Source organism: Cinclus cinclus, chromosome 16, assembly GCF_963662255.1.
Source record: "Cinclus cinclus chromosome 16, bCinCin1.1, whole genome shotgun sequence".
NCBI lineage: Eukaryota > Metazoa > Chordata > Aves > Passeriformes > Cinclidae > Cinclus > Cinclus cinclus.
The window spans coordinates 2,013,027-2,039,492 of record NC_085061.1 but is presented as its reverse complement, the minus strand read 5'-3'; the positions used below and the strand labels follow the sequence as shown (position 1 = coordinate 2,039,492).

Sequence of the window (26,466 nt, the reverse complement as noted above, 5' to 3'; positions counted from 1 at the left end):
CCACTTGCAGCTTTGAGAGGGAGCACTGGGCCAAGGCCACGCTGAGGGTGGTTCTGGAGCACCCTTGGGGCACAGCCACCAACCCTCTGTCCTGGTGGCTCCCTGGCAAAACCAACTCTCCATTAAAATGAACCCAAAGACATCCGTAAGTGGCGTTTTGCTGAGCTGGCACGTTCTTTGCTCACGTTCAGGGGGTTTCAGCTCACAACTTCCCTGCCTTCCAAAGGGAACCTGAGCCACCCAAGAGCCTGATGGGAATTGTGCCCCTATTTCCATTACTTTCCTTCCACTTGCTGCGTGAGGAAGTGGAGTGAATGTTTCTCCTCCACAAATTTCAGGTACCAGGCAATTGCCAGGATGACAGATCTTAAGGTCAGTGTAGGAAAGCTGGGAGAAAAATTCCCTTTTCCCTCCGTGGCTTCCTGCCAGCACAAACCAAGGCAAACTCCCTTCCTCCTCCTCCTCCTCCTCCTCCTCCTCCTCAGTGCTGGCCAGGTCTCCCCTGTCTGCTTCATCTGCCTCTGGCTGCTGGCTCTGCCACGCTGCCCGAGAAGGGATTGGAAGGATGAACATCCCTCTCCAGCAGCTCACAATCCCATGAAAGCCCAAGGCAAACAGCAGTCAGCTCTGTTTTCTTTTCAAAGGCATGAGGTTGACTAAGCAGCTTAGCAAGGGGGGTGGTGGCTGTGAGGTGCCTTCACGGTCTGCTGCCTTGATTTGAACATGATCTTGCAGTTATGGAGCAGAGGGGTGGGACGGGTGAACAGCAGCAGAAATCCACTTTGCCTGCTGCCTCTGCTCCCTGAGTGCTCAGACTGCCCTCCCACCCCCTGCCGCAGGCACGGCTGCCACAGCAGCAGCTCCAGCCAGGTCCTGGTGCAATCCTGGCATCAGGTGAACATCACAACCTCTTAAGGGGCCTTGAGGAACTCAGTGCCTTCCAAAGGAATAATGGAATTACAGAATGGCTTGGCTTGGAAGGGACCTTGAAGATCATCTCCGGCCATCTTCTCATTCCAAACCTCCTCATCCCTTGTTCTCTGATTTCCAATGGTTCTGAGGGACCGTAACCAGAGCTTGAGGGAAAATTCTTCATCCCCCTGATACAAACCTAAAACACTAGGGGAGAAGCAGGTCTCATCCTCACAGAACACCTGACAGCTTCTCCAAGACATCCCAAATAGCTGGTGTGGCTGGAAAAGGCTCCTGCTCCTCCTCTGAGGGAACTGGGCTCACTAAAGTTCTGCCGCTCCGGTGAGAAGGTTTGGCATGGCCTCCAGTGAGGCACCAGGCAGGAAAACACTGAATCCTGGTACATCCCTGTTCTGCCTTTCCATGGACTCACTGTCCTTGGCTGCTCTGTTGTCACTGCACACCCCAGCTCTGTTCTCCTCCTGCTTTTCTACACATTTACCACATCCACCACCCTCCATTTCATTCTCCATTGTCCCAAATGTCTCACGTGACACTAAGCTGAGCTCAGCCAGTGCTGATCACACCAAACCTGTGGGATCAACCCCTGTGAACACCATCCCCTTGATCCTTGTGGGTCCCTTCCACCCCAGAACATCCCACGACCTGGGACCAACGACCCCGTGCTCCGTGTCACTGAGGGGGAGTTGTTGGCCACAAGAACCTACCAAGGACTTCTGGTCGTAGCCCGTGGGGTCCAGCGAGGCGTTGCTGCCTCTCCTTGAGTCCCCGAGGGCGTGCAGGGAGTCCAGGTGTGGGGAGCACTTTGGGGTGGGCATCGGGGTGGCCGCTGTGCGCATGATGATGGGCGGGGGCATGGCCCCCCTGCCCTCCAGGTGCCCGTTGGGGGTGACAGCCAGTGAGTACATCTTCATTTCTGCATGGAAGGGGACAGAGGACACCACATCAGGGGACACTGCTCCTGGGGACCTCCAGGAACTTTGCCAAGTGGAGTTGTGGGCAGTAAGATCCTCCCACGGCATTGAAAGGCGTCAGGTGAACATCGTGACTTCTTAAGGGGCCTTGGGGAACTCAGTGTCTTCCAAGGGAATCGCGGAATTATGGAATGGCTTGGCTTGGAAGGGGCCTAGAACATCATCCCATCCCCATCCCCATCCCCGTCCCATCTTCTCATTCCCACTAGATTAGGCTTCTCCAAGCCTCTGGAGCCTTGAGCACTTCCAGGAAGTTTTGCTGTCTGTTCCTTTGGATTTAGAGAGTGGAATTGGGGTTTTGCGGCTGGCAGAGATGTTCCTGGCTGAATTCCTCCTAGGGATTTCACCTCCTGTCCATGTCACCCAGAACTGCACAGGGATTTTTAGGATTTTGTGATGTGCCTGAAGTTCACACATGGGGAGGCACTCACCAAACATCGGGGACAGGAAATGGAAGTTTCTTTTACCCACCCGTAACAGAAAGCTAATGGCACAGCACTGTGGCAAACCCAAAAATCAACTATTTTAGCTGTGTGATAAGAAGAGGCTGCAAAACCCAAGATTTGCACTGAACCAAACCAGACCCAACACCTCCAGCCCTGTGCAGTCCTGCACCTAAACCAAAGGCTGGTTTCAAACCCCGGACTAGAGCTGAACTAACTCCTGTTTTACTGGGCTGAGTGGGCTCTGGTTTTGTTTCAGACATCAACTGATATTTCAGAATCAACCTTGAGGAAGGGGAAAGATCAGAAGGGAAGCAGTTCAGGTCTGCAGGGAGAAATCCGAGTGAGTGCCTTACCCCTGCTCTGTTTGTTCCACTGGGGGCTCCTGCAATAAAATCTGCTTTGATTAGATCTGTTCAGCTGCTGGTTTGTGCACAAATCCCCAATCTACGCCCCAGAAATCCATGGGGACATTGACATTCACCTTGAGGGTGGAAATTTCAGGTAAAATTTGCTACTCTGCCATACACATGTCCCTGTTGCCCCTGAGTGTGTTACACACCAAGAGACCTGCACTGGAACTGTTGAAACCTTTTTGCTGTTCAGTCACCAAGTGGCCCCTGGACACATTCAGTCCCGGACCTGGAGCATGTTCAGCCCTGTTTTCTATCTCTGTGTCACCTGAGCAGAGGTGACAGTGTTTATTTCCCCCAGAAATCTCTCCTTATCTGAAGCTGGTGCAGATTTGCTCCTGTGGGCTCCTTTCCAACCATTTGCAAGGGATATTGGATCACTCAGTGTTGGGGATTTGCTGCTTCACCTCCAGCCTGAGCAGCTCCATCTCCTCCCTGTGATCCAGCTCTCCCTCAGCTTCCCCAACAAATTACTCTGCCCCTTCCTCAGCTGAATTCCATCTGCTCCCCTCAATCAGCGTTTCCTTGGCTGAAACAAATCCTGGTTTAGAAGCATTTGGAGATATCTTAACAGAGCCCAGGCTGGGAATCAAAGGAAGCAGGAACTAAAGTGGCTCCTGTTTACCATCATTCACTGTTAAAATGTGTGATCCCTTTTTGTCACCCCTCTGGCTGCAAAGTGAAGGCTGTCACCTCCAATTCCATGTTTTTGGTACACCAGAGCAGTGTGGGCCTTCCCCCAAATCGGCTGCCAGACCCTCTTGGAACACAAATGAGCAGCAACATTTTCCATCCATCAAACCTCACCCAAATGCATTTTGTGTGGGAAACCAAAAGGAACAGATGAGAACATGATTGATTGGAAAAGCTGCCGAGAAGTGGGGTGAGAACATTGCTGTCAGCAAAGCACTCTGTGCTAATGGTGCAGGAGGAAGGAGGAGACACAGCTAAAAATTCTTGGGGATGTTTAAATTAGAAAAACATCTGCCTAAAGGAAATATCAGTGCTCATTTAGCATCCCCTACGCTTTGCAGAGCTGCTCTGGTGACTTTGCAATCGGATTAATTGCCAAATAGATGTGATTCTTCCATTGTGGAAGCAGAGCTGTAGCTCCCAGATTCCCAGGAAAATGCAGCCACAAAACCCCCACCTGTTGCTCTGAGGTCTTTCAGCTTCTCAAACTCGTCCTCAAAGTTGGCAGATGTCTTGTCCTCATCTGTGTCTGACCTGTTGGCATCCCCCTGCAGAGAGGAGAAGGATAATCAGCAGACCAAATTCATTAGGATTCCTCAGAAGCTCAGAGCTCCCTCTGCTCCCCTGGGAATGATCCCAGGCAGGTCCCTCTTGCCTTTTTTCACTCACTTGGACAGAAAGGATCATGCTGTTGTTGTCACCATGTTCCTGCTCTGCTTCCTACACTGCTCCAGGCTCCTGGAACAGCAAATCCCAGGGGAAAACACCACGGAGCAGCTGGAATTGCAGGAATGACTGAAAAACCTGCCATGGTGGGGCTCCTTTTCTGCTCCCTCCATGCTCCCAGCTGAAAGCACTCAGGGTTTGATGTCAAAGGATGTCAGAGGGTTCTAATTCTGTGTTTGACAGCACTTAAAATTTGACTTAGATCTGGAAACCCTGATTTGCTTTCCCCATGCTGGCTGGGAACAGATTGTTTTGGGAAATCTCCTGGCAACCTGAGGCCGAGGGAATGAGGCCAGTTTGCCTGGGAGCCCTGCAGCATCTCAGGACAGGGAACAGCCACCCTCACCCTGCCTTTCCTCCTGCAAGTCCAGCTCATTTTCCCTTTTGTACAAATTTAGCAGAAATGATCAGCCTGGGACAGAGGAGCCATCCTCAGGTTCTCCTTGCTGGGGGAGGGATTCCAGCAGAATGTCAGCAGGACTCAGGCTGGATTGCTCAGGACTGCAGAAATCTGTGCAAATTGATAGCAAATGGCTGGATTAAAGAGCTGGTCCCAGAAAAAGGAGCACAGTTCCTTGCCTGGTGCCTGAACAAATCCCCACAGTTCCCAGAGACACGGTGCTGAAGTGGCAAGGAACTTCATTTTGTCTGTGATTTATTGCAAAGTGCTGCAGCCAGGATGAGTGAAAGGCTCGAGCTCCCTGATTCATCTTTGTCTCAGAGCAGAAACACCAGTGCAGAGCGGATGAAAGGTCTGCACAATTTTGGAAGGTTTGCCTGCTCTTCCAGAGCAGCTCTGGGGGAGATTTCAACATGACATGGGAATGGTGTAAGCACAAATATGCAATTATGGCCCTGTTTGAAGTCTGGCTACTTGTACGAAGCACAAATGTACTAAAAATGGGCTTGTGGCCATTTAAGTCTGTTTTCTTCTAGGAAAACTCCTGGCAAACGTGCTCCAGAGGCAGATCAGGAGCTGGGATCAGGCTGAGAGTGTGTGCTGTGGTTCACAGGATATTTTTTAGTGTCCTTGCTGAAGCCCTGCTGATGGTTCTGAGTTGAGAGCAGCTCTCAGCTGCACAGATCTCCCAGGAATCCCTGTTGGGATAAATAAAAGAAACACCTGAGCAAATGGAGGAGAAATTCTCCTTGGTGACTCCTGTAACTGCTCAGAACACCCTCTGCCAGAGGGCAAGGAGGTCAAAACAAGAATTCTGCCCCATTCCCAGCATAGCAACAAAGCCAGGGATGACAAAAGCAAACCCAGCTCCACTGAGAATTTGTCTTTGGTTTGCAGCCAGAGCAACCAAGGTTTGGTGCAAAGTTCCCTGCCCACGGCAGGGGTTTGGAACCAGAACTTTAAAGTCCCTTCCAACCCAAAGCATTCCAGCATTCCATGATTTCTCAGTGCAGGGCTTGAGTGGAGCCCTGGCAGCTGAGAAGGGTTTTGTGTAACACCTCTCCCCCAGACAAGTGACAAGCCCACAGGCCTGATGTCAGGATTGATAATAAATGAGAGTGGAGAGCAAAATGTGCCCTGCAAATGCCATGCCTGTGGTTGCTGGAATTGAGGTGAATAATCCAGAAAAAGCAGATTACACACATTTAAATCATGGTCTGTAACAGCTCGGAGAGGAGCCATTAGGGCTGAGCAGGGAAACCACAGATTGTCTGGAGGTGGGAAAGCTCTGCCCAGCTCTGGCTTCACACCAGCACGAGGTCCAAGCTCCCAGAGGGCAGGGGAGGAACCGGAGCTGCTCCCTGCAAAGATCCCTTCGAGCAGAGAAAACTTCATTCCACCTTAAAGCATCGTCCGAAAGATCTGAGAATTTATTGTCAGGAACCTGGAAAAGGCTTTTGAACAGCTGTGCTCCTGGCCTTAAATATTCCAGAAGGCACAGAGTCCTGAGGAAAGGATGGGACTTAGAGCCAGGTCTCATCCTGCTTGGAACACGTGGAGTCACAAAACAGAGTCATGTACAGCACGGCTTCATGGGGGAAAGTCCTGCTCAGCAACCCTGATTTCCTTGTAGGACAAGGTAACCACCCCTTATCAAGGGAAGCCAGTTGATTTAATATTTTGGGATTTTAGTAAAACTTTTGAAAGCCTGAGTTCCACCACATAGAAACACAAACCATGGGAGATTAGGTGAGTAAAATTAATCCCAAATTATTTCTTCTAAATCACACAGCAGACTGTGCAGGAGATCAAAGCCCCGGTCCCTTAATTCCCATTCCATATCCAGTGGGCTTTAACTGCAAAGACCGATCCAGAAGAGCTTCATGTGCCCAGCCCAGCTCATTTACACCCCTTAAATTTAAATTTTGGGCCGACTGCACGTGTGGATGTTTTCCCTGACATGGATTACGCCCACATGCGTGTGCCACCTCTCTCCCCCTCACCTCAGCCTGGAATCCTTCCACCAGGATGGCCACCAGGAGGTTGAAGAGCACGTAATTGCCAAAGGTCATCAGGGCCACGAAGTAGAGGGCTGCCCAGGAGGAGGTGGAGGCCATCCCATTGTACAGCACCACATTCCAGTCCTCCTGCGTGAGGATCTGCAGGGAAAGGGATGGGGAAGAGCCTCAGCTCCTCTGTGCACAGCTGAAATCCTGCCGTTCCCCCTCTCCTGACCTTTCCTGAGCGGAGCCACTCACAGGTCTCGTGGCTTGAGACAGCAGGAATTGCCTTTATTTAGCTCTTTGGGTGTGAGTTCAGATCACATTGGAGAAATTTGCCTTTATTTAGATCTTTGCACCTCTGCTAGCCAAACCTTCCTCCCTGCAGGAAGGTCTGGCACTCCCCTGCCCAGAGAGGACAGTTTAGATCCAAGATATCCCAAAGTGAAGGATGCACTGTCCTAATCCCATTATTTTGTGGAGATGTTGCCTCCTTTGATAACCATCAGAAGATAACAGACCTGAGGCCACAGATCTTGTCTCCCTTCAGGCTGCTCTTTAGAAGGCAGCTGGAGCTGCAGGAATGAAGGAAAGGGTAAGGGACGGGATATTTAATGAGATAAATGACATTGGGTGGCTCCAGAACCTCAGGGAAGTTGTTTCCTTTCCTGTAAAAATACCGGGAAAAAAAAAAAATACCCATCACTGCAAAGCTTTTCTCTGAGGGATCTTCCTCAGGGATTTCCACGCTCCAGCTTCAAAAATCCTGGAGGCCTTAATAAAATGGATGACAGGCTCATGTTCCACATTAATTCCTGCCATGAAAATGGCCTCAACCCCCCTGAACCAAGGTGGCTTTGGGGACAGGAGTGCTGCACTGAGTCATGCTGCTCAATAACCTTCCTGGGACACAGGACTGAGCCTTTGTGCTCTGTGCCAGCTGCATTTCCCAAGGGATTGGGAGGAGAAATGCAGCAGTCTGTGTGTTGGGAAGGGAAAAATGGGAAGCTCCAAGGCTGGGGCTGATTTATCCTTGTTCCTTTGTAAGAATTTATATCCACAGTGAAGGCTCTGGACTGGTTTCCACCTTCCACTTTTCCGCCTTTCCACCTTCCTACTTTGCCTTTAGAAACTTTATTTACACTTGTTGCACTCCGATTCTAAAGCCTGAGTTTTGAAACACTAAAGTCTGACCTCTATATCTAAAATATCCTTGAACCAGCAGCTGATTCCTCTCCTGTGGAACCTGCCAGGAATTTCAGGCACAAGCCAGAACTTGGCTGCAGAGGAAACACAACTTTTTATATCAAGGCTTCCCCAGCACCTCCAGCTGTGATTTGTGAGTGGATTTGTCACTCCCAGTTACTCAGAATTGTCTGCAAAGGGAATTTTTGGTGCAGGGAAGGAGACAGAGGTCTGCAGAGTAGGAGCAGGATGGGCAGCAAAAAGGAAAATAAGAGTGGACGCCCTCCTTCTACTGATAAGAGATATGGACAGTGCTGATTTTGAGTAGATTTCTTCTCCATCAGGGCTTTTAGACCCAGAAACAGCATCTCTGACATCTCCCAGAAGAGTTTAGTGGAATAAAAACTCCTCATGTTCCCCTTAAAACATCCCTGAAGATGCAGAGCTTACCTGGAACACAGTTACAATGGCCCAAAGTAAGGAATCAAAATTCTTCCTGTCGGGAACTGTGTCTCCCGTGTCGGTTTTCAGGCTGAACTTGCATCCAAAAAGGTGCATGCCAAGGATGCTGGAGTGGGGAAAGAGGGAGATGGAAGAACCACGTGGGTGAAATGTGGCTGCAGGGAGGATTGCAGGGGTTTTATAGATACTTTTCCACTCCCGGCGGTTTGTATTTTTTTTTTTGACCTTGCAATTCAGTTCTCCTGCCTCACATTTCATTCCAGTTTTCTGCACTGAAGGAAAATCAAGGATCTCCTTTGCCTGGAAAAATGACAAACCCTGTTGCCAGCTCTTTGGTTTCCAGGCAAAGGATCCTGAGGGACATTAGCAAATCAAACAGACAGAACTCCTGGAACCTACACGACCTCCATCCCAAATCTAGCATTGATTTGCGTCATTCATTCACCCCTGGAATGATGGTATTCCACAAAAAACCAGGCTGGAATGGGATAAACATCCCATTGTGAGCACACCCCCCACATTTGTCTTCGGCTTCAATGTAAGGTGGAACCAGCAGTAGGAGTTCTATCAGCCGTTAAACCAGGGGGAGCAGCGTTCCTTATCTCTTCCATGACCTGAGAACTCCGGGGAGATATCCTCTGTTAATGGGCCAGGTGTTAAAAACCAGCTGGGGCAGTGATCCTTATCTCTGTGGGGGATATCTGCTGTTAATGGGCCAGATGTTAAACCATACCGGTGCAGTGTTCTTTATCTCTTCCACAACCCATCCTCCCTCCAGGAGATATCTCCTGTTAATGACCATTGAGTCCCACTGCAGGAATGATAAAATTCCATCATCCCATTGGGAGATGCTCCACCCAGGGGGAGGAGCCAAGCATTTCCTACCTGGATGAAATCTGAGATTCGGAACATCAGAGAAGTCTTTTTTCCACTGGATTCCAGAGGAAAAAACAGGCCCTTCTACAGGAGCACTGCTCCAACAGAACCACATCTGTCCCTGCAGGAGGATGCAGCCACCATTTAACTGGGACTGCTACCACTACCCTGACTGACTGATGGGGTGTCAGGTTGGATTCTGACCCTGTCAGTGGTTTTTGTGGTTTTTTTTTTTTTGCTTGTTTTGCTGCATTTTAATTTTAATTTTCCTAATAAAAGAACTGTTATTTGTATTCCCATATCTTTGCCTGAAAGCTCCTTAATTTCAAAATTACAATAATTTAGAGGGAAGGGGTTTGAATTTTCCACTTTGAGAGAGGCTCCTGCCTTCCTTAGCAGACACGTGCCTTTCAAACCAAGACAGTGGCGCGTCCCCATCCCCACCCACACACTCCCGAAGCAGAACAATGCTTCGAAGAGAGGCTGCCAGGCGAGAAAATACCTGAAGATGAAAATGAAGAGCATGAGCAGCATGCAGAAGGTGGCCACGTTGTCCATGGTCTTCATGAGCACCACGAGCTGGCGGCGCAGGGCGGGCATGAACCTCACCAGCTTCAGCACGCGGAGCAGGCGGAAGGTTCGAAGCACGGACAGGCCCCCGTCCGACTGCCCGATGATCTCCCAGACACTGCGGGGACACGGGGACACCACTGGGACCCCCAGCTCTGCTCTGTGGGAGCTGCTTCTCACCAGGAATTCCCCCTTTTCCTGCTCTTTTCCTGCTCCTGGAAAAGCAGCTTCGCTCCCCAGCTGCGTGGTTGTGCCTCTTGTGGCACAACGCATCTCCTTTATTTGTTTTGGGGTAAATTCCATCCTTAATTCCCTTTCTTTTTTTTTTTTTTTTTTTTTCCTGGGGTTCTCCATGTCTGCACCACTACAGGAATGTGGATCACAATTTTGCCCCAGGAATCTGCATTCCCATGATATAGGAATATCAGGACAGCTTTATTCATTAAAATAAAGCATTTTTCTTCCAGCATATCTTAAGAGAATTTGGGGAACAAAAACCCTCTTCAAGTCAGTAAGATGAATAGTTTTCTGTCTCTCGAGGTATTTATCTTCCTTTAGAACATCCAGAGGGGCGTTTTGGGGGGGTTGGTTTGATCAGGCCACAGAACGACCTTTGCTCAGAACCCTGATTTGTGTGAACCTTGAGCCTTGTCCAGAGGGATGTACCAAGGGCACTCTCCTGGTTCTCCTCTCTGTCTCCCTGGAATTCTTTGCCCCAAATTACTGATTGAGGGGTGATCAGAAAGGATCTCAGCACTGGGGTGTGGCTGGGGCACCTCAGTTTAGGCTGGGTCAGTGTCCCCTGGGGAGCACAGCAGAACAGGGCCCTCCCTTCCCCTCCTGGTTGCCCAATTCCATCAGAGCTGGGATCATTTGGGAGAGGGACACTGCTGGGATATGGACATTCCCAGTACCAGTGGAAAACCCACCCCAGTGCCAGCTGTGTGGCATAAATAGATTTTCTTCTCCATCTGCCAGGTTGATTTATTTTGGACAGCCATCCTAAGGACAGGAATCCAAAAGCCCAGCACAATTACAGTACATCCCAACCCTGCATTGATACATGGAATCACAGAATCACCAGGTTGGAAGAGACTTTTAAGATCATTGAGTCCAACTCATGCCCCAACACCTCCTCACCAACTAAACCATGAGTTTAAATTGAGTGCCACATCCAGTCTTTTTTAAACACATCCAGGGATGGTGACTCCACCACCGTCCCAAGCAGACAATTCCAGTGCTTCATCACTCAGTAAAAAAACTTTTCCTAACATCTATCCTTGATTTCCCTTGCCATCCATCCCTGATCCCTGTCCCACTCCCCAACGAGGACCAGCAGTGACCTGATGACCACGATGATCCCGTCGAAGATGTTGTAGGGGTTCTTGATGTAGCCAAAGATTCCGAAGGCCAGGAGTTTCAGGAGCATCTCCAGGGCAAACATGCTGGTGAAGACGATGTTGCTGATCTCCAAGGCGTTGGTCAGCTCGTCTGGCTATGGGCAGAAAAGCAACGTGGTCAGAGAAAATGGGAAAGGCTGGAATGTTCCTCCTGCTGGGATCTGTGCTCCTGCTGGAAAGCCATGGAGAAAAAGAAATGTCTGAGAGAACAGCAGATAAACCTCCTGGAGAGTCCCCATGAGTTGTGCTGGAATCACAGGAACCCAGCCCAGTTCTGGAGCAGCCTGGAGAACAACTGTGCCCAACCCAAAATAATTCAAGCTAAGCAAAGGAGAGGTTTTGCTCACTATTTCAACATAGAATTATCCAGGCTGGAATCTGCCTGGATTCACATGGATCACTCTGCTTTTACTGCACTGACTCCAGCAGAACTTAATGGATGTTGCTATATCCAATCCAGGAGCACTGGTTTGAATATAGGAATATCACAGCTCCATTCATTAAAACAAAATATCTTTTTTTCCAGACACCTCAAAAGAGCATTAGAGGAATAAAATACACTTAAAGTCAGTGGGATCAATAGTTTTATATCTCTCGATGTACTTATCTCCCTTTGGGAATTACCCCTAAAAACCCCAAAACGGTCTTTCCAAAAACCAGCAGATTTTAAGCGACAGCAGCGTGGCCCTGAGTGCCAGGATTGTGTTCAGGGTCTCTGAGTTTCTCTGGGCGTACAAGATTTTAATGGAGCTGAAATCCAAGATTTTTCCATGCCCCTCCTCTATCCCAGCACCACATTCCCTCGGGCTCCAACCTCGTTTCCAGACATTTCATTCCTTTCCTTGGAAGTGCAGCAAAGCCTGCCCAGGCTCCCAAACGTGGCAGGGAAAATGGGAAAAGGTGGGATCGATTTGTTCACTCACTGGAGCTGCTCCTTCCAACAGCACCCGGCTCTGCAACGAGCATTTTTAGTTCCTTTGTGAGGCAAAATGAGTCTTTTTCATTTCCTTTTCCTCAGTGTAATAACATTGTCTGGGAAAAGGTGTGATTTTCATATCTGACTCATCTCCTGGACTGATAATAATTTCCTTTATTTCCCATCCCTCGTTAGGGGGGTAAAAACTGGCAGGTTTTTGGGGATGTTGTTGCACTATTTGGGGCTCTAAAGGAGAAACCACGGTAACACCATCACACCAAACCCCACACTCAGCAAATCCAAGCCTTGGCAGTGGATGGAGAGGGTGAAAGAGTTAACTGGGATTCGGGAAGAGCCCACACATCCCCTCCAACCCGTGGGCTGCTAATGAGCCATCATTCACTGCTAAATTACTCCCTGCAATCGTCTGTCTGCTGCTCAACCATTTATCCAGGGGGAAGAGCACTCAGAGCTCCTGGTTCTAATCCATAAACTCGAATTGCCATGAGATACCGGGAGAAGGACTGGGAAATTCGCAGTTCTTCCCTCTCCAGCCAGGGCCCAATTCCCTCACATCAGGCAGAGCTCATCCATCCTATTCCTTCCCCTCACAATGCCAAAACAACCTGGGGAGAGGGAAAAACAAAACAAAACAAAACAAAACAAAACAAAACAAAACAAAACAAAACTTCATCAGAGGCTCAGGGCTGCTCTGGAATGGAATTCAACCAGCTCTCCACAGAGACTGATCCTAAAATAGCCCTGCAGGCTCCCAGGCTGTCCCTCTCCAAGCCACAGTGGTGACAGGACATGATGCTGGCAGTGTCCCCGAGCTCTTCGTCAGGACCTGGCACTGTTCAGGGTCCCCCCAGGCAGGGTTGGACTAGAGAATTCTTGACAAGGAGCAAAATAATTCATTAAAGTCTCGTGTCCCTGCAGGCACAGACAGAGAGCTCCTGGAACAGGGCGTTGGTGGAAGGCTGGGGCTGGGAAATTAATGACAATCATCAGCAAGGAATCACGCAGAATCCCACAATCACTGAGGTTGGAAAACACCTCCAGGATCATCCAGTCCAAGCTGTGCCTGATCCCCACCGTGTCCCCAGCCCAGAGCTCTGAGTGCCACATCCAGGAATCCCAGAATCTCGTCCTGTCCCACAGAGCAGCAGCCTCATGCACTAAAGGTAAACATAGTGCGGGATTCTCCAAATTCCTCTTGCTGCTACCAAGAGTTACAATTTTATCATGAAAATTTGGCTTCCTGGTGATCACTTCAAAATCCCTGATCCTGGAATGATGTGGATATAGAAGCACAGAATCGCTAAGGCTGGAAAAGACCTCGAAGGTCATCGAGTCCAACATGATAAAACAATCTCAGAGTCATCACCAAAAAAGTCAGGGTCGATTCTGAAAAGAAGAACCCCAAAAAACACCTTAAGGCAAATAAAAGAAATCTGTACATTGTTATTCCCTAAAATCCCAAGTTTGCTTAGACAAGCCCAAGATTCTCCTGTGGAGCACTGAGCCAATCCTGAATTAATTTCCCAATTTCCATTGACAATTTGTGCCCTTTTTGCTTTGTCTCCAGTGCTGTGACTTTTGCTTCCTACTGAAGTCCAGGAGAAAATCTGCAGCGATCTCTCAGGGAGGGGAGAGAGGCCACGAGGGATAGACAGGGACATCAGAGGACAAGGAGGTGGCCTGGAACGTCAGCAGCTGTGCCCAGGAGCTGATCCAGCAGATTGGAGCACGGCAGGACGCCTGGGAAAGGTTGACGGATGGCTGACACTGCAAAATCTCACCTCAGGGATCTCTGTGATCCTTTTGGGATGGTGCTTGGAGCCAGGCAGCACTAATGTGATGACAGGGCCAGCTGTGAGCAGGGATGTTGGAGCGGGATCCTGCCGGGACACTGGGCAGGACCCGCCGGGCACGGACAAGGATGGATGGCCCTGAACGACGGCCAAGCTCTGCTGGGAGCTTCAGGATTGTTGGAGTGGATGAGCCAAACATCCAACGCTCCAGCCTTCCAGTGTAATTACCTTCTCCTGACACCAACGGGAGCCCAGGAAACTGGGATATTTTTATGCCTTCTGAAACGGTTTGTGGCTCGCAGCGCAAATTTCCCGCTCGCTGATGAGCGAAGAGCCACGAGAAGGGTCAAGGAAGGGACACTCAAGATTGATTTGGCCATTTCCTTGGAGTCAGCCACTAGGAGCCACTGTTGTTTTTTGTCCAAATCAAAGCCAATCCCAGAGAATAATTATTTTTTTTCCAGGAGTCTTTTTCTCCGGGTGAAAAAAATTGTCGATTTTCTGAAAACAAAGCTTTTCATGGCGACGATTATTTTCGTCCAAGTTTCTTGCTGGGAGAAAACAAAATTGCAGCAACACTTTCAAATTGCTGCAATGTCTCGTTTTGACCTTCTCAGAACTGGAAACTTCAGGCTTTTGGCTCAAGCAGTGGCTCTGTCATGAAATGCAGCTCGGGTTGGGATGTGTAACAAAACTTGGCAGAAAAATGAGGCACTTCCAGGAGAGCTGGTCTAAAGTGGAGGTTTTTGCTTTTCGCCAATTTTTTCTGAAGCCTCAATGACTCTGGCAGAGAAAATACCTGCCCACAATTGGGCTCCAGGTTGCATCAGGAAAAAATTCCTTTACCAAACACAAAAAGGGAGAGCCCAACTCCCCAGCAGATTTGGGGATCTTTTGCTGCTGCAGTTATTGACCTCTACATCAGTCCAGGATTCCAGAGCCAAAAGGTGACCACGTGGAATTGCAGGAGGATCCCAAATGCTCAGGAATCCCCAGAATCCAGGAGAAGATTGGCAATGCTGGTGTGAGCATCCCTCAGTCTGGATGTGGAGGCCGGAATGGGAATGGCCATGCTGGAAACTGTCACCAAAATCAAGTGCAGAATGATTAAACCCCAAGTCCTACTGGCAGATCCCAGGGGAATGTGCTCAAAAAAAAAAAAAATCAGATTTGAGTCTAAACTTTAGAAATTCAGATTTAAATCATCCTTGGGCTTGCAGGATTAAGTTTCCCACTGTTCAAGCGAAGGGCAGGAACTCTGTGGGATCAGTTTGGAAGATTTCAGCATCCTTGAGTTTAAATAAGAGCAAACCTTCACTGCAGGCAAAACATGACCCCCCTCTGCCCATTTCCAAGGCCATGCTGCAGAATATTCCAGAGATTCCAAACTATGCTTTTATTAGGGACAAACCTCAAACAGTTCATTCCAAGTTCAGATAAACAGACCAAAAAAAAGAAAGAAAAAATCCTTTCCTAAATAGTTTAGGTCTGAAAACCTTGGAAGCCCTCGCTGAGAATCTACCACCTGTGGTTTTAGCAAGGACCCCAGAGCCTTCCTGGAACCACAAAATCCAATAAAAGAAAAACCCATCGTGGTCAAATTATCGATGGATCCTCCAAGCAGAGAATGAAGGGGTGGAATTTGCAGCCTTAAATTCTCTTTGTACACCTGAATTCCTGCGGTTCTCCAAGGACTGGGATCTCTTTGTGCCTCTCTTTCCTCTCGCCCACCTTCTCCCTCATCTCCTTTGATTGCTGCATCCACCAGCTGCTATTTTGCATAGTTTAGGTTCAGCCCCAGCAGGACAACTGGACATCTTTTTGCTCTGAAACTCGGGAGAAATAATAATCACACCTGCATCCCTCACAGTGGAGAAAAGGGCTTTTCCACACCAGCTCCTTCCTGCTGAATGACCAGGGAAGTTTCCAGAGTTAAAAATGTGTTTTCCTTCAGAAATCCCCCTCCAAAGCAGCTCAACTTTTCAGAGCTGAGAGTGGCAGAGCCCCGAGGAGCAGTAAACAAACCCAGAACATTGAGTCTCATAAACATCCTTTGCACTTGGGTTGTTTTTTCTCTCTTAGTCCCGAGCCTAAAGCTGTCAATGGGACTTGCAGCACTTGTTTATGTTGGCTTTTCTGCTTTAGATGTTGCAGTTCAGCCCGCAGAGGCTCTGACCAGGCACAATAATGATCTGTCAATCCCTGCCTGGCTCCCAGGCACTCAGTGTCTCCTTCCCTCATTTTTTGGCAATTATAATTCTCCAATTAGCAGGTTTTCCATTGCCATGGAGTTCACCTGTCTGCAGCCCCACGTCAAGGAATTAAAACCCACGGAGAATGCAGAGAGAGGAGAAGGAATCCAGGGACTTTATGGACCATCCAGTCCCACCTAGGGGCACCTTCCACTATCCCAGCTTGCTCCAAGCTGGCCTGGGACACTTCCAAAAATCCACAGCTTCTCTGGGAATCTGTGCCAGGGCCTCCCCACCCTCAGAGGGAAAAATCTGAGTATTGGCAGGACAAGAAACAGGGAAGGAGGGAAGCTGTGACATCCCCTGACGCTCGGCTCCACACAGAAGGGACAGGCTGCCCTGCACTCTGCACTCCGCTGGGTTTCATTTCCAGCTGTGTCATTCCCATTCCTCTGGAGCAGGCTGGGAAAAGCTCCTTTTCCAGGGAAGCAGAGCTGTCAGGGGATGTAAGTGACACCCCGGCTAAGATGAAGGCTCCGTTTTGACCTTTATTTTTCTCTCCTTCTTGGCTTGTCAAAGATCAAACTGAGCAATTCTGGTATTTCTGAGGTAAGTAAACAACCCGGCAAAGCAAACAAGCAGAACCCCCCAAGCAATTGAAGACCTGGCTGCTTCCTCCTCTGCATTCCCTGCCTTCAAAAAAAATCAAACCCAAAAAAAAAACCCCAGGAATGATGCAAGTGGGCGTTTCAACTCCTGCATCTGAAAATATCTCCCGTGTAAACCATTTGGATGAAGTTTATTTACTACAAGAGTGGACTCTTCGTGTTTGAAAATCAACTTCAGGCTGGTTTAGTCCATCTAGACCACAGGAATTGCCTTCTTTTTTGTGATAGAACTTCCTTAAAAAAATAAAAAAAAGGGTTTGGGGTGGTGTTTTCCCAGGCTCACGAGCACAGTTCAAAGTTATTTCTGCTCTCTGGCCTTGGAAAGGGATCAGGGACTTGAACCAGGATATTCCAGCCCTGGAAACTGAGATATTTGCTATTTTGGGGTGCCACTGCCCCAAATTTAACAGCCAGACACAACCACAACCTCTCAGAAGCACAAGTCCTGCTCAAGAAGGGTTTCTCTGTTATTAATGCCTCTCCTAAAAGTTGTGGCTTCAAGGACTTTGGGGAAAAAAAAAAAAAAGTTTCACTGAGAGATTTCCAAATGGGCTCTGCTTCAAAGTAGGCTGGAAACAGAAGGAAAAAGAGATCTCCTCCTTGTGCCTGCTGATGGATGTTCCCTCTCTGGGTTCGGAATGAAAAATGGGGAATTTATTCTCTCAGTCACCTCCTCTCTCAGGTTTTATGCCTCCCTCTAAATGGGATCCTTCATGTGGAGCGATAACAATTTAATTGAAGATAACTGATGGTAATTTTTCCTCCTTTCAATTGACCTGCTTGATCTCCTAATGCTCTGCAGAATTCCTTTTAACTCTCTGCTCCGTGGTTAATGATTCCATACCCAGATGCAAAACTCTGCTCCTTCCTGGAGCTGCCAGGGGGACACTGGGGAGGGGAGAAAACACTAAACCCCAAAACCAGCAGAGTTCAGCTTCCCCAGCAGTGACCAGATTCCAAATTCAGGCACTCACCAAAATTTTTGTGCATATTGGGAAGGAATTTTTCCCTGTGAGGCCCTGGCACAGAATTCCCAGAGAAGCTGTGGCTGCCCCTGGATCCCTGGAAGTGTCCCAGGCCAGCTTGGACATTGGGGCTTGGAGCAGCCTGGGATGATGGAAGGTGATCCTGGGGGTGGCACTGGATGAGATTTAAGGTCTCTTCCAAACCACCCCATCCCAGAATTCTGTCTCCAGGCTGTGAGTGTTTTCTCCTGAAGAATCTCCCTGTCCTGCAAGAAGAGCCCCAGAGCAGAGTTTGTTCTCTGGGATAATCAACCTCCTTCGGAAGCTTCCCAGGCAGGGGGTCCCACGTGGCAGAACATATTTGCAGTATTACTTTCCCATTTCTCAGTTTCATTCAGCAAAATGCAATTTCATTTCCAGCGACATAAATGCCAAGCAGGATTAGATCAAGTGCTGCCTCCTCCAGCCTCTGGAGGACGGGACCTGGGCAATCTGAAATGTTATCAGCAGAACTGTTTGGAAAAGCAGGGCAATCAGCTGGATTACATCTGGATGGAGGATCACTTGGAGCGACAGATGGCTCAAAAATAAGCCCTAAAATGAGAAAAATCCACCCAAACCCTCTAAAGCAATGCCCCAAAGCAGGCCAGAAGTGCTCAGGTTCAGGTATTAAATAAGAAAGCACAGCAGGAAGGAGCCAGCTCTCCAAATAAGCAGGGAACGTCTCCAGCAAAGCCCCAGGAGCAGATGGGAGAACTGGACTCTGCACACTGGTCCCACTGTCAGGAAAAAGAGGGACGAGAGGAATGTGGCTGTGCTGAGGCCAGGGAATGATTCCTGTGCTGCCTGCAGGGATCACCCTCAGGAGGATCTACCAGGAGATGCTCTGGCCTCTCCCCAAAATTCCAGAAGCTGGTACTGGAGCCTTTTCCCTGGAAATAGGAGCAGGTTTCTCTCTGCTGCCATCCCACCCTGCATGGCCTTGGCTCCTTTAAAACCTCTGGCCAAAATCCAGGGAATTCATCCAGCCTGAATCATTCCCATCCATATGCTGAGGAGCACCAGTGGATCTGCTGGCTGGGACAGCTCGGAGCAGGGCCTGGCCTGACTCTCATCCAAGAAATTTGGCTTCTCCCTCTCCATAAAAAATTATATTCACACAAAGAATTCTATCCACACAATTCCTGCCCAATGCAAAGCTGTTCTTGACCACGCTCTGCGCTGAAGTCAATAATTAATGGCCCCAAAATCATCAGCACAATGCCTGAAATCAGCTTTGTTTGGCTGGTTAACCACAAAGAATTAATTTTTTAAAATATAATGCAGCATTCCTACTGATTTATGGTGCCTTTTTTAATATATTAATAAATATATTTTTATACTTAGGCTGAAGCTATCTCAAACATCATTAATTAGAAAGAAGAACGAGGCTCTACCTTTTCCTTTTAGGTGTGAACTGAGTCCTGGCATAGGAAGAGCTGGAATATTTAAGACTGGGATGCACACAAAACACATGGAACATGCTACAACCCCTTGCAGGGAAAAAGGAACAACAGAGACCCTGCCTGAAGGAATCTGCACAAAAAATGAAGGTTAATTATGGGTTTTTCTGGGGAAAATCCTCCAGCCACATCCCACAGCTGCCCAGAGGTTCTGGATACCCATCACAGGTGGCACCACATCCACACACAGAGAGAGAGAGAGAAAAGAACCATTTCCCAACTCTTTGATGACACTTCAGCACTGATTCCATGATCTTTATCCAGCTCCTGGCTCTCTGGAACCCCGGGATCAAAGACCTTTGGGTTGTCATTAGCAGGCAAACCCAATAGAAGCTGTTTACTTCGGCCGAGTTAATGGCACTGGAAATATTTAATCAAAAAAATGGACACACTCCCCCTATTACTGCCAAGATGATTCAGAAGGGGCCACTTAAATCTGGTTTGTCAAGCCATTAGTCATCCCCTGCTAACAGAGCTTTCTGGAGAGCCCCTTTGAAAAATGCACTTCGGTGATCCGCGGGCATGGGGAGATGAAACACATCAGGGGGACACAGCAGGGGAGGAAAGATGGGCATGTGTTTGGTCTGTGTTTGAAAAAGACCTCGGCTTAGTCATCTGTGCAGCCCTGGGAGAGGAGCTGGAGCGCCTGGAGGGGGGAATGGGTTCAAGGAGAAGGTAATTCCTGAAAGAAAAAAAATGGGAGCCAGCAGCCGGACAGGACCTCTGAGTGCCCAAGTGGGATGTGGAGAGATGGGAGAAGACTGGGAGAGATTTTAAAAGGTACAAGGGTCTTGGAACAGAAGAAGGAAATTAAAATGTTGGAGGACAGCAGGAGAAAAGCTGGGGATGGGTCTCGTTTGAGCACAGGGAATTCTTTATGGGTTTCCCTTTGGGAAACTGAATCCCAGGATGGTTTGGGTTGAAGGGACCTCAAAGCTCATCCATTCCCACCCCTGCCATGGCAGGGACACCTTCCACTGTCCCAGGCTGCTCCAAGCCCCAGAGTCCAACCTGGCCTTGGACACTTCCAGGGATCCAGGGGCAGTCACAGCTGCTCTGGGCACCCTGTGCCAGGGCCTGCCCACCCTCCCAGGGAACAATTCCTTCCCAAAATCCCATCCAGCCCTGCCCTCTTGTCAGTTTGAAGCCATTCTCCCTGTCCTGGTGCTCCAAGCCCTGGTAAAAAATCCCTCTCTCCATCTTTCTTGCAGATTCCCTTTGGGCACTGAAAGGCCACAATTGTCTCACCCCAAATCCTCTTCTCCAGGCTGAACAATCCCAGTTCCAGCTAATCCCCATTAACCAGGGGTGTTCACCCTCTCAGTGCCAGGAAAGCTCTGAGCACCCTGACATGGGAACACTTGATCCTGCCTTAGAGCCCGAGGGTGGAGCAGCTGAGCTGAGCTCTATTTATTGTGATTTTAAAAGATTTCTCGGGATCAGGATCCAAGTCATTCCTAGGGTGGGAAACTCACGTTTTCCACAGGCTGATCAAGTTCAGGGACACCCAGTGGGGACAGCATGGCTGGAGGAACCTCCAGCTCCTTTATCTCCCAAAAAACCACTTGGTACAGCCCCAATTTTGATACAGCTTCCCAAAGAGAGAAACACTCCCTATTGCTGAAGATCCCAAGGTTTTATAGCACAGAAATGATCACCTGCAAACCCACAGCTGTAAGCCAGGCTGCAGCTCCTCCGTGCTCGGATCAAACACGGAGCCAGGAGAACAAATCCAGGGGAAAATTCACCTTTCCAGCAAACCCAGAGCAACCCCAGCAATCATCCCCAGCTCCTTTTTGTCCCGGAAAACACAAAGCTGTGAGAGCCCAGGGTGCTGCAGCCCTCAGCCAAAGCAGGCAGATGGGAACCTTGGAGCTCCACGCTGTTCTTTCCAGTGAATTATTGATCCCTCCTTTTTAGCCACGAGCACCAGACCAAAGCAGCAATTAAAGCCCATCCACCAGGATCAGAAAGGGGAAGCAAAACGACAAAAAGGTACAAAAGCAGAGGCTGTGTTTGCCAGCAGCCTCCAGCGTGTGCAGCTGGCACTGGGGATGAGCCTCTCCCCGGGAGCTCCTGCTCCATTTCAGCTCGGGAATTGTGGAATCATGGAATGCCCTGAGCTGGGGAGGACACGCGAGGATCGGAATCCAGCTCCTGCCCTGCTCAGACACTGCAAAAACCCCACCTGTGCATCCCTGTGCTCTCCAAACCGTGCCCATTCCCTGGGGAGCTGCTCCGCTGCCTGACACCCTCTAGGGAAGAACTTTTCCCTAAAATCCAAACTAAGGCTCCCCTGGCACAGCTCCACCAGGGAGCAGGGCTCTCCATGGCCCTCAGGAGAAGCTGCAGACCATTTGTGACAGAGGAATTTAAAACCAACAACAAGAAGCACTGACATCCCTCCTGCTCCCCGAGACCAGAGCTGCTTGTTCTGCTGAGGCACGGAGGGGCACCAGAGGTTGGGAAGGAATTCCAGGCAGAAGAAAGGACACCAGAGGTTGGGAAGGAATTCCAAGGCAGAGGTCAGAAAGGAATTCCAGGCAGAGGGAAGGACACCAGAGATAAGGAAGGAATACCAAGGCAGAGGGAAGGAAGGAAAGAATTCCAAGGCAGAGGGAAGGACACCAGATGTCAGGAAGGAATTCCAAGGCAGAGGGAAGGAAGGAAAGAATTCCAAGGCAGGGAAGGACACCAGAGGTCAGGAAGGAATTCCAAGGCAGAGGGAAGGAAGGAAAGAATTCCAAGGCAGAGGGAAGGGCACCAGAGGTAAGGAAGGAAAGAATTCCAAGGCAGAGGGAAGGGCACCAGAGGACAGGAAGGAATTCCAAGGCAGAGGGAAGGAAGGAATTCCAAGCAGAGCTGCCCTTCAGCACAGCTGGATCACCTGGACACTGCACTGAGTGAAAACCTGGAATTCCCAAGTGGGAGCAGAAAGCAGCAGGAGAGCTCAGCGAGTCCTGCTCCTCATCACCTGTTTGTATTCCATCATTCTATCCAGATTTGCACCTGGCAGAATTTATTGATTTCACAGTCTGGAGATGGCTCTGTGCTCTCACATTTTCACCTTCTTCATAAAAAAAAAAAAAAAAAAAAAACTAAAAAAATCAAACCTCCAATGGAACAAAATTTTCCAATATTCCCAGAAATCACTGTGCTTCTCTTGCCATATTTATTCCTAACACTGGGAGAAGAACTACAAAGTCTGGAAAACAGGACTTGAAAGTGAGGAGGTGACTTTCCATCAGATTTTTCTCATTCCTTCTGCAGGAAGGATGCCTCACCCCCAAGCATGCCCTGGATTTCAGAATGGTTTTATTGTTATGGGAACAAAATGATACAGGAAAAAATAAAAATCACTGGTTCTAATTTGATATAACGGCACAAAACCATAGCTAAAATAATGAAATTCAGCTGGATTAGCCCTAATAACAGCAGCACTAATTAAAATTATTGCAATTCACTATTACTATGAGGTTGGGGAACATCTGAGACTCTCTCCAGGCAGGAGTGGGTGAGTTTGGTTTTGGGGGTCCTTAGTTCAGCCTTGCTGAGCTGGGCAAAGGGGGCTGTTAATTAATACTAATTACGCACCGCTAATTACGGCAGCAATAATGAAACCTCTCCAATCATCCCGAGATTCCCGGGCTCTGCCAACCCCTGCCACATCCCACATCCAGCAGGGGAGGAGATGTCAGGTAGGGGCAGCTCTGAAGAATAAACAAACAAACAAACAAGGATTTCACTGGATTCCCCAGATCCCTGGGAGCTCCCAAGGCCAGGCTGGACACGGCTCGGAGCGCCCTGGGGTAGTGGGAGGTCCCTGCCCATGGAAAAAAATCCCTGTCAAGGTCCCTTCCATCCCAAATCCTGGGATTATTTCACGTGCAGCTTTCTCTCTTCCGTGCCCCAATCAAGTATTTGTGGTTTTTTTTGTTTGTTTGTTTTTGGGGTTTTTTTTCCTGTTTTTTTTCCCAGCCCTGCCGTGGCTCTGAGTGGCAGAAGTGAAGCAGCTCCTGCAGGAAGAGCCACAAGGAGCAAACACAGAACCACAGCTGCTCCAAACCCAGGAAAAAAACCAAACTGATCCAAATCCTCCAGGCAGGGATGGAACAGGTGACAGCAGGCAGAATTTGAGAGTGGGAGTGAGAGAATTTAGATTGCAGCTCCTGCCCGGTGGCTTTAATAAACTCCTAAAGTTCCACCACCACCCCTGTGCAAACACCAAGCCCCTGAGAAAGCCACGAGCTTCCAAAAAACTCTTGCCCTGATGGAAATCCTCCTCGTGGGCTCCCGAAGCAGGCAGACCATGCTGAAGGCTGCCAGATTATTTTATTTGTGGCATCCACAGCGGATCTCACGCAATTATTTGCTGAAAGCCAGGCTGGAGGAGGTGGCGAGGGTTTCCATGGCAATGAGTTGTCATTGCCTTGGTGACCATGGGCTGGTGATGCTGCTGAAGCACCCTGACCTCTGCACAGCTGAGCACAGCACGGAATTTCCTCCTTCCCTGCCTAATGATGGCTTTTATTGGAGCTCAGCCCCAGCCAGGAGTTGCCTCAGGTGGTTGAGCAGAGCCAGGGAAGCGTCCTCAGCTCGTGGCAGCCAACCCTGAATTAACCTTTCCTTCAGCCAGCTGCAAACCAAGCCCAGCTCCGAGCCTGGCTGCTCCTGAGCCTCAATCCACCAACTAGAAAATGAAGCAGAGGAGGCCCAGCACTTCATTAGCCCAGACATCAAAAGCAAATTAATCTATCAGCGTTTAAACCTTTTAAGAGAGGTCACGCTGAGAGACAGATGTGTTAACAAGGTGCAGGAGTAGCTGGCACATCAAAAAGCAGCTTTGCAGTTTCCTCCCAGGTGAGGAGTTCATCCAGATTTCTGTGGGAGAGTCAGAACTGAGTCTGTCTCCCTCCAAACCACTTCCAGATAAAGTTGGTGTTATCATAAAAGCCTCACCCTGAGCTCACATGGCAGGAAATTGTTGCATCCCTGCCTTTGAGAGCTTTCACTGCTTCCTTTCCCAACTTTTATGGTTGGAGTGACTCCTGCCCGGCTGGCAGCCCAAAACCTGATCCCACTGAAGCATTCCCCGAGTTCCTTTTCAAATCCAAACCCTGCACTCCACGACCCCAAAGTGGTTTCCACGGAGATGCTAAAAAAGCCCGAACCCTTCGGGGTGCAGAACAAAAATTTGGGAGAGCAGCAAAGGCTGGGAGAGAGGAGTGAGGAGGGAATTGAGCACCTTTGAGCTGCAGGGAGCTCAAACAGGGTCCCAGTTTGGCTGGTCCCGGTTTGGCTGGTCCCAGTTTGGCTCCACTCACAGAATTACGGAGTCATGAATGTCCTGACTGGAAAGGACCCACGGGGATCATCCAGTCCTGCACAGACACCTCAGCAATCCCAGCCTGGGCATCTCCTGGAGCTCTGGCAGCCTTGGGGCTGGAACCATTCCCTGGGGAGCCTGGGCAGTGCCCAGCAACCTCTGGAGAAAAAAAAAAAATCCTAAAATCACCCTCCCTGGCACAGCTTCAGCCGTTCCCTGGTCCCAGGGAGGGGAGACTGGAGCTGCAGGTCCCGAGGAGTCTCCGCTCAGCCTCCTCTCCTCCTGGCTGACTGAGGCATGGAAAATCCATGGACACGGCCAAAACTTCACGTCCTGTTGACACAACTCCCTTGAGCCACGCAGAGCCCAAACCAGAGTGCAGTGACCCTAAAGACACACAGCCACATGCTCTGACAAGTCCTTCTACTCCAAGCACATCATTCCCGAGTAGATTTGATATTTTCCAGGCCAAATTCCTCGTTTAAACAAAAACCAGAAGCTATTTTGTCTTATTTCAGCAAAGTTCCCTTAAAAACACCCAGCCAGGATTTCACACTTGTGCCATGGGAGTGAGGAAAGAGGAGGGGACAGTGCCAACGTGGCAGGGGACACTGGGGGACAGGCAGAGCATCCCTGCCTTCAGCCACAGGAATTGGGACATCTGGAGAACACACCAGAAATGTTCTGGAGCATCCTGTGCCTCCTGGTGAGTGCTCACCCCTGGGATTTGAACATATGGCTGCAGCAATCCTGCCCAGTGCCATTCTGATACTTGAACCATCAAACCAATCCCCCAGGCTCCCCAGCTTGCATTTTGCCTCTGTATCAAACCAGGGGAAAAAAAAAAAAATTGGATTTGGGGTTTCGAGAGTTTCCAACGAAGATATACAATTAGAAAAGTATTCACTGCAGATGATGATAAATAACCCTGGGCTGGAGAATCTCGGAAAAGATCTGTTCTTCAGGCGGGTGTGATGACACAAAACCTTCTGCAGGGCTGTTTTACAAGCTCTCCCCTGAGCCCAAACTTGTTAACCTTCATTTCCCTGCCTGTTTGTAAAGGAGTGACAGCTGCAGCCATAAATCCAGCACTCAGGTTTCCCGTCAGAGTTTAAAAATCAAATATGGATGAAACCCTCTGCTGTTACACCCCGACGAGCAAGGAGGAGAGGAGGGGAAAAAAAACAACAAATGAGTGGGAGGAAATCCACGGTTTTTAAAATAATTTCTGAAATACAAAAGGATTTGTGCTGGGAAACATCCATTGCATGGTTTCCTTCCCTCATTACCTGTCTGGGAGTCTGAGCTGCCTGTCCATCACCTTCTCCAGGTTCAGCTCAGCCTCAGGATCAGGGAAAAGCTGTTCTTGGGAAAGGAAAGAGCTGAGGAGCAGGTGTTGGATCCCACAAAAAGGGGAATTTTGAATTTTTTTGTGCTTTCTGATACTGACCCCCAGGAGAACACCGCTTTTCACTTGAGGCCTCGGAGAAAGATTCCAAATTTGAGTGATGGAGTTAAAATCACAGGTGTGTAGTTAAATAGAAGTGTGTAACATCACACGGTGAAGGGTTTGGAGTTTTTAAAATATAGTAATAATTGTGGGACAAGATGGAGGTTCTTGGGCATTATCTCCTCCTTTTTATTCCTATTTATTCCTTCTTCTTCCTAATTTCAGGGAGTGGTTTTTGGTTGTGCTGTACTGCAGGTCACAGGAGTTTGGTTACTGGGTAAAAAGTATAAATAATATAAGTGTTAGCTTTTCATTAGACTGTTTAACTTTAAAAGACCTTGTAACTATCTAAGTTCATCCCCTTTTTGCTCACTTTTAGCTGGCAGCCAGGGAGTGATTCCTGCTGCTCTGGGATTGCTGACACTTCCCAGCACAAACTGGGATTGCTGACACTCAGAGGCACAAACTGGGATTGCTGACACTTCCCTTCACTAACTGGGATTTCTGACACTTCCCAGCACAAACTGGGATTGCTGACACTCCCCACTCTGCAGTTCA

General features: G+C 49.0%; 1 protein-coding gene across 1 annotated transcript in view; it reads right to left on the bottom strand.

The window, feature by feature from the left end:
- CACNA1H (calcium voltage-gated channel subunit alpha1 H) overlaps positions 1-26,466 on the bottom strand; it is a 160,033-nt gene that overhangs the window by 41,587 nt on the left and 91,980 nt on the right. Inside the window, exons 10-15 of the mRNA XM_062503239.1 lie at positions 11,019-11,170; positions 9,608-9,793; positions 8,218-8,335; positions 6,586-6,741; positions 3,914-4,004; positions 1,641-1,849 (exon numbers count right to left, since the gene is read on the bottom strand). Of these exons, the coding sequence (XP_062359223.1) occupies positions 1,641-1,849; positions 3,914-4,004; positions 6,586-6,741; positions 8,218-8,335; positions 9,608-9,793; positions 11,019-11,170 (912 nt within the window). The remainder of the gene's footprint in view (positions 1-1,640; positions 1,850-3,913; positions 4,005-6,585; positions 6,742-8,217; positions 8,336-9,607; positions 9,794-11,018; positions 11,171-26,466) is intronic.